Source organism: Cryptomeria japonica, chromosome 7 (assembly GCF_030272615.1).
Source record: "Cryptomeria japonica chromosome 7, Sugi_1.0, whole genome shotgun sequence".
Classification (NCBI taxonomy): domain Eukaryota; kingdom Viridiplantae; phylum Streptophyta; class Pinopsida; order Cupressales; family Cupressaceae; genus Cryptomeria; species Cryptomeria japonica.
Genome location: NC_081411.1, coordinates 628203985 through 628219053, shown reverse-complemented (window position 1 = coordinate 628219053; position 15069 = coordinate 628203985). Strand labels below are relative to the sequence as shown.

The 15069-nt window shown below is 38.1% G+C and overlaps 1 protein-coding gene across 1 annotated transcript in view; it reads right to left on the bottom strand.

Moving 5' to 3' along the window:
- The window catches only part of LOC131032606 (succinate dehydrogenase subunit 5, mitochondrial), a 77380-nt gene extending 62707 nt beyond the window's left edge, over positions 1 to 14673 (bottom strand). The window contains exon 1 of the mRNA XM_057963622.2: positions 14411 to 14673. Within this exon, the coding sequence (XP_057819605.2) occupies positions 14411 to 14573 (163 nt within the window). The 5' untranslated portion in view covers positions 14574 to 14673. The remainder of the gene's footprint in view (positions 1 to 14410) is intronic.
- Between the last annotated feature and the right edge of the window lie 396 nt (positions 14674 to 15069).

Here is a 15069-nt window from a genome sequence, read left to right as displayed (position 1 = left end):
TCATTAGGCTCCTTCCTAAAGATGAAGACAAGTCCTTGATCAAGAATTGGAGGCCCATTATCCTCCTCAATGTTTCATACAAGATCTTAGCTAAGATTTTAGCTTTGAGATTAAATGATATCCTTCCAACACTCATCAATAATACACAAACTAGATTTGCAAAAGGGAGATGTATTCTAGAAAACTTGATAACCAATTGAGAGCGCAATGGAGTGGGCTAAGGTTTCTGAGCAGGAAGTTGGTATGTTCCTTCTAGACTTTGAAAAGGCTTATGATAGAGTTAAATCGTCCTATATCCTTATGGCTCTTGAAGCTTTTAAATTTCCTCAGAGATTTTGCCAAATGGTCAAAACTCTTTTTAGCGATGGAGTTGCTCAGGTTGATGTAAATAGTTCCTTTTCTAAATCCTTTGTTCTTTAGAGATCTATCAGGCAAGGGTGTCCTTTGCCCCTGCTCTATTTGGTATAGCTTCAAATGGCATCTTTTATCTATTAAGAGATACAAGCATTGGTCCCAAGGTTAAAGGAGTGACCCCAATCAAGATGAACTGCTCAATATTCAATTTGTTGATGATACTGAAATGTTTGTGCTTTTGGAAGAAGAGAACTTTGATATTTAAATGAAAAAACTTGATAGTTTTTGCAAAACTCCTGGTGCCAAATTGTTCAATACTAAATCAATGGTTCTTGGTTGGAGAGAAAAGCCTCCTGATTGGTTTAGTAAGCTTTATCTATAGTGGGGAGGCCCCAACAAACAGGTCAGATATTTGGGCATTCCTTTTGTTATCAACCCTTGCCTTAAAGACATATGGAATTGGATAAGGATAAGATTGAAACCAATATTGCTAAATGGAATAGACAATATTTGTCATTGGCTGGGAGACTCCAAATTTGTCAGAAAATACTTTCTTCTTACAGCCTATACAATTCTTCAGTGTGGTTGTTCTGCAAGTATCAAGTTAATGATATCCAGAAGAAAACTAGAGGCTTTCTTTGGTCAAATGGTAGAGGTAAAAAGAAGAGGCATGCTGCGAAGTGGGATTGGTATGGCTTGAGTAAGTTTGAAGATGGCTTAGGTCTTAAAGTTCTAAAGTACCATGGTGTTTCCTTGGCTGTTAAATGGATCCTAAAAGCCTTGGATGGCAATAAACCTTGGAAATTGTTGATAAGGAACGATACTCAAATGGCTTCTCTATTAGAATATTTAATTCTATTTTAGTCACCTATTTTTAGTTCCTTGTTTAATGGTCATTTACCTTTTTTATGTAATTCGCTTTTAAGCTTAATTTAGCGTTTAGCTTTTTGGTAGTTCACTTTATCAATTAGTTCTTTTTATAAAACGTCGTCTTGTAATCTCTATATATACGCTTGTATATCGCTGAATAGATTATTTGATTACTGAATCATTCATTCAATTATTTTTCATGGTATCAGAGCATGGAAATTTAAAAATCTTGGAAAAAAAAATTTATTAAAAATTTTCGAAGTTTTTTTTAATAAGAGATTTTGGCAGGTTGAAAAAAAAAAATCTCTTTCTGGGCGAAAGTTTTGCAGGTTCAAGGGTTCGTATATTTCTGCAGGTCATCTTGAGCACGGATTTCCCCAATGGAAAATCGCAGTTACCAAAAATCACGTTTTTTTGTGATCTGAGCCACGGGATTCTGAGGGTTTTTCCTCCAACCGCGATTATGGGCAACGCATTTTATTTTGTCGCGATTTTCACCCTCTCCACGTCGTTTTTTTCCGCAATTCTCCTGCTAGCTCCTGCAATTTTTATTTTGTTATGCTTTCACTGGATTTCGGTGTGATTTTCTGCGGATTTAAGGTTTTACGGCTAGGGCTTGCTCTGCTTTAGCCTTCTGGGTTTTCTGTCGATTATGACCTAGGGTTTTTTTTTTACCTGTTCAATAGCGCCCTAGGCTTTATAGCACATACAAAGAAAATCGCCTTTTTTTTTATACTTTTTAAAAGAAAAAATCAGATTTTTTTATCTACACGAAATTTATTCTGGGATTTCCAGAATTCTGAGAGCCATTACAGTTTTTTACGTTTGTTTTTATTAAAAAAATCGTCTTTTTTTCTGGTTTTTTTCAAACAAAAAATTAGAGGTATTTTTTTTCTGCAATTTTTTTTCTGATTACTTTTTCAGGGTTCAAACTTGCAGAAAATTTCAATTTTTGGGTTTTTCAGCAAACCTCAAAATTCACGCATTGGGACTTGTGCCTCGAATTCCGCACCAAAGTTTAAATTTTTTTTGCAGCTGCTTCTATTCTGTTTTTTTAAATCAGATTCTTCTGTCTCTTGCTTTCACTCAGTTAACATTGTTCAAACTCGATTTCCGTGATGGCATCTTTGATCAACATCATGTTGGAACACAATCAGAAGTTCAACAGGCACAACTACAACACCTGGAAACAACACATGTTGACCATTTTTTAGTATTGTTGCCTTGATCAGATTGTTTTGGGCAAGGAATCTCGTCCTACAACAGCAGGTAATGATCAAGACAAGCATGATGTGAAGAATCGAGAGGTTGTCATGCTTTTAACTCCCTCAGGTGCCTTCAGGTAAAACAGCTAAAGAGATCCAGGATCTCTTGAAATATCTTCATGAAACGTCCGACAAGAGCCGAGCTTTCTTTCTAAAGAATATGTTGTTTTCTATCATGATGGATGAGAAGTCATCTATCCATGCACATCTTACGAAGATCAAGGACATTCGTAACCAGTTGGAAGCTATAGGCCGAACCATGGTGGAAGAGGATATGGTAGTGATCATGCTGAAAAGCCTTCCCAGATCCTACAAGCACTTCATTGATATGCTCAATATCTCCTCTACTAGTGTTGATCTGAAGTTTCCTGATCTCTGCAACAAGCTTCTACAGCAGGATCGATGGAAGCAACAATTTGGAAGCAGCACTAGTTTGTCCACTAAACAGGCTTTCACAGCCTCAACTTCGCATAAGAACAAGGGTAAAGCTCCGTCCTTCCAACAGAAAGGACAAGGTCAAGGTCAACCTCAGCAGTCTTCGAAGAAGAAGAGCTTACAGTGTTCCTACTGTCATATATATGGCCATTTGGTAGAAGATTGCAGGAAATTGATAGCATCCCAGCATTCCAAACATGGAGGGTCCAAGCAGAAAGACAATTCTGCAACACATCCCGATCTGAAGGAATCTGCCTTCTATGCGTTCATGGCCCAAACCTCATCTGATGATATTCAATCATCAACCTGGTACATTGACTCTGGAGCCTCTCCGCATTTCACACATTGTCGGGATTGTTTACAAAGTACATGCCTTTCACTAATTCAGTAATCTTTGGAGGAGGCGAAGAGTATACTGTTGTCGGCAAGGGCAATGTTTAGATTTCATCTGGTGGGAGGGATTTGATATTCCTCAATGTATACTTTGTACCTGGTATGAAAGCTCAATCTACTGTCATTCAATCAAATTATGCAGCATTCACCACAGCTGGATATCGTCTTCGGGTTGCACAAATGCAGCATTGTTGACAAGGAGACTCGCACTACATTTGCAATTGGCATTGAGGATCAAGGTCTTTATAGACTTGTTGACTCTACTAGTTCTCAAGAGCTCGCCATGGCAGCTAGGAGTACTTCCATCAGCACTCTTTGGCATCAGCAATATGGACACCTAAATGTCCACTATCTCTCTCAAGGTTCGAGAGGATCTAGTTGTAGGATTACCAGAGATTCAAACTCAAAATCATGGAGTTTGTGGAGCGTGTCAAGCTGGAAAGCAGCATAGGACTTCGTTTTCAGATGGAGACGCTTGGAGAGCATCCAAGGTCTTGCAGCTTGTTCATGCGGATATCTGTGATCTCATGAACACTCCATCAGTCACTGGATGCAGGTATTTTGTATTATTTGTTGATGATTTCAGCAGACGCATGTAGGTTTATTTTCTTAAGCAGAAATCAGAGGTGTTCACCATGTTTCAGAAGTTTAAAGCCTTAGTGGAAAAGGAGTCTGGCTGGTCACATAGTCACTCTTCGGTCCGATAATGGAGGGGAAATTTGTTCTACAGAGTTCACCAACTTTTGTGCATCACATGGCATAAAGCATCAGCTTACCACACCTTACACCCCTCAGCAAAATGGTATTGTTGAGCGCAGGAACCGTACAGTCACTGAGATGGCTCAGTCTATGTTGGAGCATAGAAATGTTCCAAAACACTTTTGGGTGGAAGCGGTCGTCACTGCAGTCTACCTTCTGAACTGGTCTCCCACAAAGGTCGTTAAGAAGATGACTCCAGAGGAAGCTTGGTCTGGCAGGAAGCCCAAAATCAGTCATTTGAAAGTTTTTGGCTCTACAATTTATGTTTGGATTCCAGATGCCAAGCGCACCAAACTGGATCCAAAGAGTCACAAATTGATATTCACCGGCTACAATGACAACCAAAAGGCGTATCGGTTGATTGATATAGACACTAATCGCCTCATATTCAGTCGAGATGTAGTATTTGATGAAGAAAGAAGGCCTTTCCAGCCTTCCTCTCCTAATTTGAGCACTGAGGATCAGCCTCCAATGGCTGCAAGTATGGGTGTTCGCCTTCCCTTAGCTCCACCTAATGAGAGGGATAAGGTTGACTCTCCAGTTGTGGGGTCTCCCAAGCATGACATTGCACCACCTGACTTTCCTCAGGACCTTCTGGATCCACATGCAGAGAAGCTTGCTCCAGATATTCCAGGTAATCTTCTTCATCTTGCAGCAGATGTTGGTACTTCTACTCTCAAGCCTAAGTGGTGGGCCAAGTCCATTGATGATCTTCATGATGATGAGCTCATTGAGGGTAGATTAGCTAGATGCAAGAGCAAGCAAAACACGGTTAATTTTTCTCTTATGGCCAGCATTCACAATATTTATGAGCCTCAAACATATACAGAGGCTAAAGGTGTACCTGAGTGGGAAAAGGCTATGGAAGCTGAGCAACATAGTCTTCTAAAAAACATCACTTGGGTATTGTCAAATCTTCCTCCAAGGAAGAAGCCCATTGGCTGCAAATGGGTGTTTAAAGTCAAGTATAAAGCTAATGGAACCCTTGATAAGTACAAGGCTCGGTTAGTTGCAAAAGGGTTTTCACAGAAGGAGGGCATCGACTATGAGGAGACATTTGCTCCCACAGCCAAGATGAGTACCAGTCGGCTTGTCCTCACTCTCTCAGCTCAGTTTGGATGGAAAGTCCATCAAATGGATGTCAAGAGTGCCTTTCTCAATGGTGATTTGCATGAAGAAGTCTACATGACCCAGCCTCCAGGTTTCAAGGTTGTCGGTAAGGAACACCAGGTATGTAGATTAGTCAAAGCACTCTATGACCTCAAACAGGCTCCTCGTGCATGGTATTGATAAGTACTTGATTGATCAAGGCTTTTAGAGGGGTCCTTCAAATCCCAATTTGTATGTCAAACATACTAGTGATGATATTCTATTTCTAGTAATCTATGTTGATGATCTCATCATTATTGGCAGTGCAGCACATTTGATCATGCAGGTCAAAAAGAATTTGTGTAAGCATTTTGATATGACAGATTTGGGACCTCTCTATTATTGTCTCGGTGTAGAGGTTTGGCAGACTAATAGCCACATATCCATTTCTCAATCAAAGTATGCCAAGAGCTTACTGGATAAGTTTCGAATGCAAGATTGCAAACTTGCATCTACACCTATGGAGATAGGGCTGCAATTCTCAGCCCAATCAGATTCACTTGTAATGAATGAGTCTTCATTCAAGCAACTAGTGGGCAGCCTCATCTATCTCACCGCCACTAGACTTGACATCAATTATGCTGTGAGCTATATTTCTTGCTTCATGTCAACCCCAAAAGTTGAACATTGGGTTGCAGCAAAGCGTGTGCTTAGGTATGTTAAGGGCACTCCTGATTTTGGAATTCTATACAGCAGAAACAAAGATCCTAGGCTGGTTGGTTTCACAGACTCAGATTGGGCAGGTTGTGTTGATGATAGAAAGTCAACCTCTAGGTATGTTTTCAGCATGGCTACTGGTGCAGTCACATGGACCAGCAAGAAACAACAAGCAATAGCTCTTTCCTCGACTAAAGCAGAGTATCGGGGAACTGTTAAGACAGCATGTGAGGTGATTTGGCTACGTAGGATGCTTGGAGACATGCAAATGTCCCAACCAGGACCTACTCCCTTGTTTTGTGATAATCAAAGGGTTCTGAAATTAGCCAAAAAAACAGTCTTCCATTAGTGGACAAAGCATGTGGAGCTTCATTGTCATTTCATCCGCCAGCATGTTGAAGATGGATCAGTGATACTGCAGTACATTCCTACAGAAAATCAGACTGCAAATATCCTCACCAAGTCTTTGAGCCCGGCAAAGTTTCTCAAATTTAGAGGGCAGCTTGGTGTGATAGATAGAATGACCATTAAAGGAGGGTATTAGAATATTTAATTCTATTTTAGTCACCTATTTTTAGTTCCTTGTTTAATGGTCATTTACCTTTTTTATGTAATTAGCTTTTAAGCTTAATTTAGCGTTTAGCTTTTTAGTAGTTCACTTTAACGATTAGTTCTTTTTATAGAACGTCGTCTTGTAATCTCTATATATACGTTTGTATATCGTTGAATAGATTATCTGATTATTGAATCATTCCTTCAATTATTTTTCATTCTCCTAAACATGCAAAATTTTGGAAAGGAATTCACATCTATGATTCATCGATTCCTTATTTGATGAATTCTTTGTCACCCCCTTTGGTTCTACTGTGTTCAAAAGTATTTGGAGAGCTTGGGAGCTTGTCAAAAACTAGGTGATTAGCTGTGAATTTTACAATAAAGATGACAATAAAATTTTCTGCTCTAAATCTGTTTGGTGGAATTTGTACTATAAAGAGAAAACTCTTGCATTGCTGCAGGGTTGCTCTTCAAAGCTATGGAACAAAAGAGGCATCAAAGACTCTAATGACATTGTTGAGAATAACCAATTGAGTTCTTGGTCTGATCTGAGCACAGAGTTTGAGCTCCCCATTTCCCATTGGAGAACTTACTCTGTGATTAGGGAAGCCTGTAAGATCCTTCAATTTCCTGTTCAATCTGAAGCTGCTTCAGTTACGATAAATAATGCCAAGTGGTACCATATTAACTCCAAATTGATTTATAACATTTGTGAAGTCCCAAGATGTGATCAGGCATCTCAATGTGTGCTGGAATTTGAATCTCAATCCTAATCATTGCTCTGAAGTTTTTAACCTATTGTGGTCATTTGTCTTGGAACCTAAAAAATCATGCTTATTGCTTCTTTTCAAGAAACTACCCGTTTGTCTCTTCTTCTAACCCCAGTGATAATCTTTGTCCTATCTGCAGGATTCCTGAAAGTATTGATCATGTCATTTTTTCATTTTTCTGCTAGAGAGGTCTGGTCCATGTTCTTTCTCGGGCTGGGTTCTTGAGCGGTTTTAATGGTAACCTATTCAAGCTTGAAATGTTGTTTGATTTTATAGATGGTCTGAATAAAGGCTTGTGTTATCTATTTAAACCCTTTGGCTTCTGTGGAAATCCAAGAACGAGGATTGGTTTCAAGATAAGAAGAGGAGACTTACTGAGTCTTCTAAAAGACTCATCTTCCACCTTATTGTTGTGCAAGTTACCATTACTATGGAGATCTCTAAAGAGAAGTTCCAGGAGCTGATTGAAACTGGGCAGACCGCAGTTAACAGATCTGAAGTTAAGTTAAATATGCCAGACATTGGCCTTTTGCCAAGGAAGGATAAACAATTTGTGCATGATGATGACTTTGTGCTGGAGGTGGTAAGATCTAATGAAGAAATTTCTGAATTTGATCCCCCCATGGTTACCGGGAGACCCGTCTCCTACCCCTGAGACGTGTCTCCAGTACCAGAGACGTCCTTGGAAACTTCCCAACGCATAGGGTGCTTTTGGTTGCCGTATCCTGCTGTCTCCGAAGTCTCACGACCAGAAATTGATGTCTCCCACCAAAAAAATTAGGGCAATACGAGGTAAGAGGCAAAAAAGGAAGGCAAATAAATAAAATAAGCCTGCAGCAAAGCAAAGTCATAGGGAAATAACTAATAAGGAAACCACATCGCAAAAAGACAAAAATCCATGCAAAGTTATAGTGATCGGATCTACTGACAGTGTAGACTTATTGAGAGAGACAAAAATAGTTGTATGACTGATTTCCTATCATTGTAATGGTCTAAAGAGAAATTGCCTTTACTATTTAGCCAGCAATATTGAGTGTGCTCAACACCTATATTGCCTTGCTTTCACTAAACCATTTAGACTGGCTATGGTACCAAGTACCAACAATATAAGCAATTTTAATTTCAATCTTTGTTTAATTTTAAAATCAATGTTAAACATTGGGTTTCTTCCCATAGTGTGTTGGTTAAGTGGTGGTGTTGTTGTTGTGACCACCAACATTCAAACGCCCGCTGGGCCATTGTGATCGCAAGGCTTGTGCCTTCGCTGATCCAATGTGCTCATGAATTCAAGCCTTAGAATTGTTATATGGGGATGAGGTATCTTGTTTGTGACCTCGACGATTCATAGCTCCAGGTCAAAAGCATTTCACATGAAGCCAGAGGGCATGTCATTCCAATGTCATCGGTCACATTAAAAAGCTTACAAGGCATGTTATGATTTTTTTTGGAAATTATTAAATTATATTAAAAGAAAAATTGGCATCTCCAAGTACCCTCGTCTCCTATTTTGAAAATTAGTCATACCTGTACTAGTACCAGTCTCCAAGTACCCCTATCTCCTGGTAACCTTGCAACCCCCTATCGGATGGAACAACCTAGATGTGTATAGTGAAAGTTGCAACTTCTAGGTTTCTTCCGTAGTTTTCTTTTGCGTATGAACTAGAAATCTAACCACCTATTGTACTCTTTTTAGTAATCTATTATCAATTCAAAAAAAAAAAGACAATCAGAAAATAGCCACAACACAACGAATTACGTGGTTCACCATTAAAGGCAACATCCACTGGAAAAGCAAGGTAATATCTTCTATTAACTGTTACAACAAAATATAGAGTCTCTTCTCATCATTTATACAAGTGGTTTTAACTCTCCAAGTATGAAGAGACAGCAAGTAAATGAAGAGGCGGGGAGAAGAGGAAATGTCAAATGACAATTGGACTTCACACATTCAACAGCAGTTAGCAAAATTTATTGAACAAATGAGCATATAGGTGGACTAAAAATTTTATCGAGGACAACTTACTCTGATAGAATTTTATAGAATTTGAAAAATTCACAAATAAAGATTCAAAGGCAGCAAGACAAATTTTAGAAAACTGCTGCTTCGTTCTGAAGCATAATACTCCTATTGAATCTACTCTGAAATTCCCTTGTGTTCTGTTTTCTAACCCTCGCCTCCTCAAAGAGAGCATGTTAAGAATCACCCCTAAATGTTTGAGCATACTTGACCTAGTTGTTCTAATTAAAAGGTCTATTTTGAACGATATGAATGTTTTTGGATCTGACACACACAATCTTTGCTTTCAAGCTGTCTATAATGCACATCTTTTGACCTACATGTTCCACTTCAAAACAAAACTATCAATTCTACCCACAAAAGATGGAAATAAACCACCAAAATTTACTTTACAATAATCCCTATGATTTCAACCCTGAATCAACATCGCTGACTAAGCATAAGAAAAAGACAAAAAAGAAAACTATAAAGTGTAGGGAAAATTGAATAATCCCTGTGATGTATATACCCAAACCTTGAGTCAACATGGCTGATTAAGGAAAAGCAAGAGCTAGTAGGAGAAACAATAGCGTCATAAATTGTACACCTTTATAAGTGTGTCTAATTTCACACTCTCCTAGCACCTATTTTAGTATTTTCCTTTCCTCCAAGCATTATAAGACCTTTATTGTAATTAATTAATATTTAATTCAATATTATGAGGCTTATTCCACTTTATTACATCATCACACTCTTATTTGGGCACTTAATTCTAGGTGTGCCCTTCAATATCCTGATTTATTCTTAATCCTACCCCAATTTCAACTTCCAAGGCACATTTCTCATATCTATACATTATGGTTTGAGCCACAAAGTTGGATTCAGCATTAGAACCTCGTTATCTTTCATTCCCTGAAAGTCGGAAAAATATTGCCAAGACCGAGGCGACCCACCTTCTCAGTCCCGCTCTTTTTTCCTTGAATTTTGAGAGGATAATTTGGCGGTCTTATCTAATTCAAATCCCGCTCCGTGCAAGAATATATCAAATCTAAGTTGGCCTAAAGGTGATTTCAATTATGAAATCCCTCAATAAGGCATCCCTCACAATTCATTTTCATCATCTTATCTTATGCTAACACTATCATCAATTCAAGAGCAATCCAATTCTAGGAGCAGCAAATTACATCAAGGCATCTTCCATTTATGTTTCATCGATGATTTCATAATGGATTTTATGTGATTTATCATGTTATTGCACCAACACATGGAGGACTGATCCTAAGAGCATTGCATCACCTATTGAAAGTATAATCATCTACATTCAAGCATTTCAATTCCAAGTCTTGCCTTTGCCCTCAAAAGGCACACTCTCAATTCCATTTCTATTTCAATTAGGGTTAATTCCAAACTCAGGGTTTGACTTAAGGCAAAACCCTATCCACAACCCTGATTTATCCTTAATCCTAATTTATCCTTAATCCTACCCAAATTTCAACTTCCAAGACGCGTGTTGCATATCTATACATTATGGTTTGAGCCACCAAGTTGGATTCGGCATTAGAACATTCCCTGAAAGTTGGAAAAATATTGCCAGGACCGGGGCGACCCACCTTCTCGGTCCCGCTCTTTTTTCCTTGAATTTCGAGAGGATAATTTGGCGGTCTTATCTAATTCAAATCTATTGTTCCACGGCCATTGGGGACGGAGAGACAGGGGGAGATGGGGACAGGCTTCGGGGTTGGGGGGACTTGGGCCTGGGGGGGGCGAGGCGGGGAGAACGCGTTTCCATGGAACACTGTTCAAATCCTACTCCGTGCAAGAATATATCAAATCTAAGTCAGCCTAAAGGTGATTTCAATTATGAAATCCCTCTATAAGGCATCCCTCTCAATTCATTGTCATCATCTTATCTTATGCTAATATTATCACCAATTCAAGAGCAATTCTCCTTCTTCAAGAGCAGATCTGATTCAAGGAGCAGCAAATTACATCAAGGCATTTTCCATTTATGTTTTATTGATGATTTCATGATAGATTGTATGTGATTTATCAGGTTATTGCATCAACACATGGAGGACTGATCCTAAGAGCATTGCATCTATAATGTCCCCACTTTGAAATAGAATTTAATAATAAATAATAATAAAATTAAAATATTAAAAATTATAATTAAAATATAAAAGAATATAATTAAATATAATTAAATTTAATTAAGTTAATGAATGGTCAAAAGACATAAAATGAAAACTTGTGACTCCCTCAAACATGAGATATAAAAGGAAGAAGAGAACCTCATTCAAGAGGGGGATAATTTAGGGAATCAGAAGTGCAGATCTGATTTAAATAAGAAGTGCAGATCTGATTGTGAAAGGTTGTGTCCCTTTCCAAGGGCAGAAATAATGAAGAGTTGCACTCTTTCAAAGGGTGCTAATGATGAAGAGGTGTACCTCACATTGAGAGATATAAATGAAAGGAATCAAAAGCCTCCAATGACAGCACCATCGATCAGATCAGATCAGAACTGTTATTAAGTTACAGGCAGTAACATCCTTGTTCTTGGTGGTATGCGGATTATGGAAAAGAAAGGAAGAAGCATACACAGCAGAGATTATCGAATCGCAGGATAAATATAAATAACAACCTTAAGATAAAGGAGAAGCATCTTCAATAATCAGCGAACTGGAGGAATCAAGAACAGCAGAACACCAGGACATAAATATACAACAGACTGCTACATTAGGCAAACTGTGAGAAATTAGAAATGCAAAGGACCAGCCAGCATTATAACCATATTATCAGTTAATGCAGATCTGGTATGATCTTCCCTATTCATGACTTTATGGCATAATAGACTATAATTGCAGATCAAATGTCTATTAAGATTATACAATACCTTGTGGCCAATTATATTGGGCATATCATTCTTGGCAATAAACAATGCAATAAGAATTTATTTATAGTTACATAATTATGAATTATATATGTAGTTCTTATTATATCTAGCATAAGGAACAATCAATGATGGACAATTATATGTATTGAGCAAACTACCATGAAATTAATATAAGTACAAGGAGGGAGAAAGGTGATGAGGTCCGCCTCAAGGTAGACCACCTCATGGCAGTTGACCGATGGTCCCATGAGGCCAAGGGGGTGTAGACAGAGTCCACCGCTCTTGGACTTAGAGGGGAAGGACGTTCAGGACACCCTATTGTATCTTTCCAAACACTATCATGGTTGATTATTGAATTAAGGGAATTCTAACCACAAGAGAAGGATAAGGATGGAAGTGATAAAGGGGAATGGTGATAGGATACCTCACTAGGTAGGCCACCTCATGGTAGTTGATTGATGGTCCCCTAAGGCCAAGGGGGCTCTGGCTTTCAATTCGCTCTTGGGCATAGGGTAGAGGGTCTCTTGGACACCTTATAGTTCCTCCTTACTCCCACTTTCTTATGGTTGAGTTTCAATAAGGAATTGGACAAAAACTATGGTTAAGTTAATGTTCCTAACCCTAAGTATAGAGAATTTATGCTTAATTGTCTTTCTTAGAAGATTCATATTATTAATTATATACATTTCAATGGTTTCCTAACCTATTGTAGGATCTCAATCAGGCATGCATCCTATTCCATTTATTGTTTTACATGGAAATGATGATTTTGGCGAAAAATTAGGGTTTTTACTAAAAAAGGACATTACAGCATCACACATTGAAAGTATAATCATCTACATTCAAGCATTTCAATTCCAAGTCTTGCCTCTGCCCTCAAAAGGCACACTCTCAATTCCAATTCTATTTCAATTAGGGCTAATTCCAAACCCGGGATTTGACCTAAGGCAAACCCCTATCCACAACCCTACCATTTTCTGTTTTTGCAAGTACAGCTACATGTATCCAACATAACCAAAAGACTTAGGCAAACCTCAGGAAGTAGGTACAGGTCTGCCGTCGGAAATTGGGCCCAGTTCTCGGGGAATAGAGCACTAGGGTGCCCCTATCTCAAGACCAAGGCAACAGAGTGCCCTGGTCCTCCCAATTCTGCTCCAGATTTCAGAGATATCATCTAGATTGCATCACGATTCAGACTTTCAGACCACAACTCAAAGACCAGGGCATCTGGCACCCTGAACCTGTCAATTCCACTTCATACTTTAACTATAAGTGCACAAGCAGATCCTTCTTTCATTTCTGTGTTTGTTGTCTCAATTCTGTTATTATCTAGTCTGCTATAGTATGTTTGTATTCACTCTCCTTTGTACTTTAACTATAGCATTAAACTCTCTCATACATTACATATCCATTTCCATAGCAGCGAAGCAATACAAACCCTACAAGTATCACTTGACTCTCTTTCACAAGAGTTAGTCAAGTACAATCACTCCTTTAGGTGCTTTCGCATTTCAATGTTGGTGTGAAAGTAGATTTAGGTCCTAATACCACCCGATTCCATTTTCATACTATACAAAAACTAAATTAAAATTTAACAAACGTTAAAAAATCCCTATGATGTATATACCCCAACCCTGAATCAACATGGGCGTCCAATGAAAAGCAAAAATCAATAACCCAAATTAAATAAAGTTGTATGGAAAATTGAATGGCACGAGCTCACGTATTAGAACATTAGAGCTTTGATAAGCAAATTTAATTTAGGAGACTTCATAGAGTATTAAAATCGAGTAAAAAGTTAAACATTTTTTTTGGCTCAATTCAAATGAGCTCAAGTGGCAAAAGAAAAAAAAAATGGGATTCTACAGAAGACTCCCGGGTTGATAACCGTGAGACATTATAAATTCTTGAAATTGGATAAAATACTGCATCCAACTTCCCCAATGGGATCAGTTCAAATGCTAAAAGAAAATAGGCTGATTGTGAAGCCCAAGGTGCGAATCCCACAGAGAACACCTAACAAGTTCTGAAAATCAGAAAAAAATATTATACATGTGACATACACCCAACAGATAGAGGCCAAGTGAAACTCCAACGTTACTCGGAAAGATTTAATTAATAGTAATAAACCAAGAAAATCCTCGACTGTGTCATCTGTTCCAAATGTTAACTTGAAAGGGCAATTTATCAAATCAAAGAATATGGAGCCCGTGTAAACTATGCATACAACCCTTGGTGGCAATTAGGCCGAAGATAACCCAAACATGGAGAATTTACAAGAACAGTAATGTAAAAGGAGATACGATCTACTAACCATGGAAAAAAAAGCGAGATTTCCAGGAGGCATTGAATGCCTGATTGTTTCTTTCCTCCTTTATGCTTATATCTACATTTCCCAGCAGGCCCCCTGATAAACACGGCGACGTTGCTGTAAATCGGCCTTGCGCGATTAACCTCCGTCCCGCCCCTCGCAGCATCCTTCCTTTAGCTGATCCTGAAATAGATCGTGCCCTACGCCTGCTAATAAATTTTAACTTACAGCCAATATTCTCACTCTAAAAGTTGCGCAAACCCCTAATACTTTTAGATCCATTTTAACTGAAAGAAGATTTATTTATTTTTTATTCTATTCATTTTTATTATAACTAGCTTTCTTTACTTTGGTTTTTTGTCTTGGCTATAGAGAAGAAATACGCCTCGGTAACGGTCAAAACAAAAAAAAAAAAAAAAAAAAATCATTTTGTTGCTAATATTTTTAGAAATATTTTTGAAGCTGGTGGTCTTATGAATTTAGTAGTGTAATTCAATTTAAAAATTTAAGCTCAAAAAATTTTGAAAAGTAATGGTCTCATGAAGAACACTGAATAAAAAATTAATAAATAATAAATAAACATCATCTTCTTTTTTTTTCTTAATCTAAATTATTAGCTAATCAACAAGTATGTCATCTTAAAAAGTAGGGGTTGTTATTTT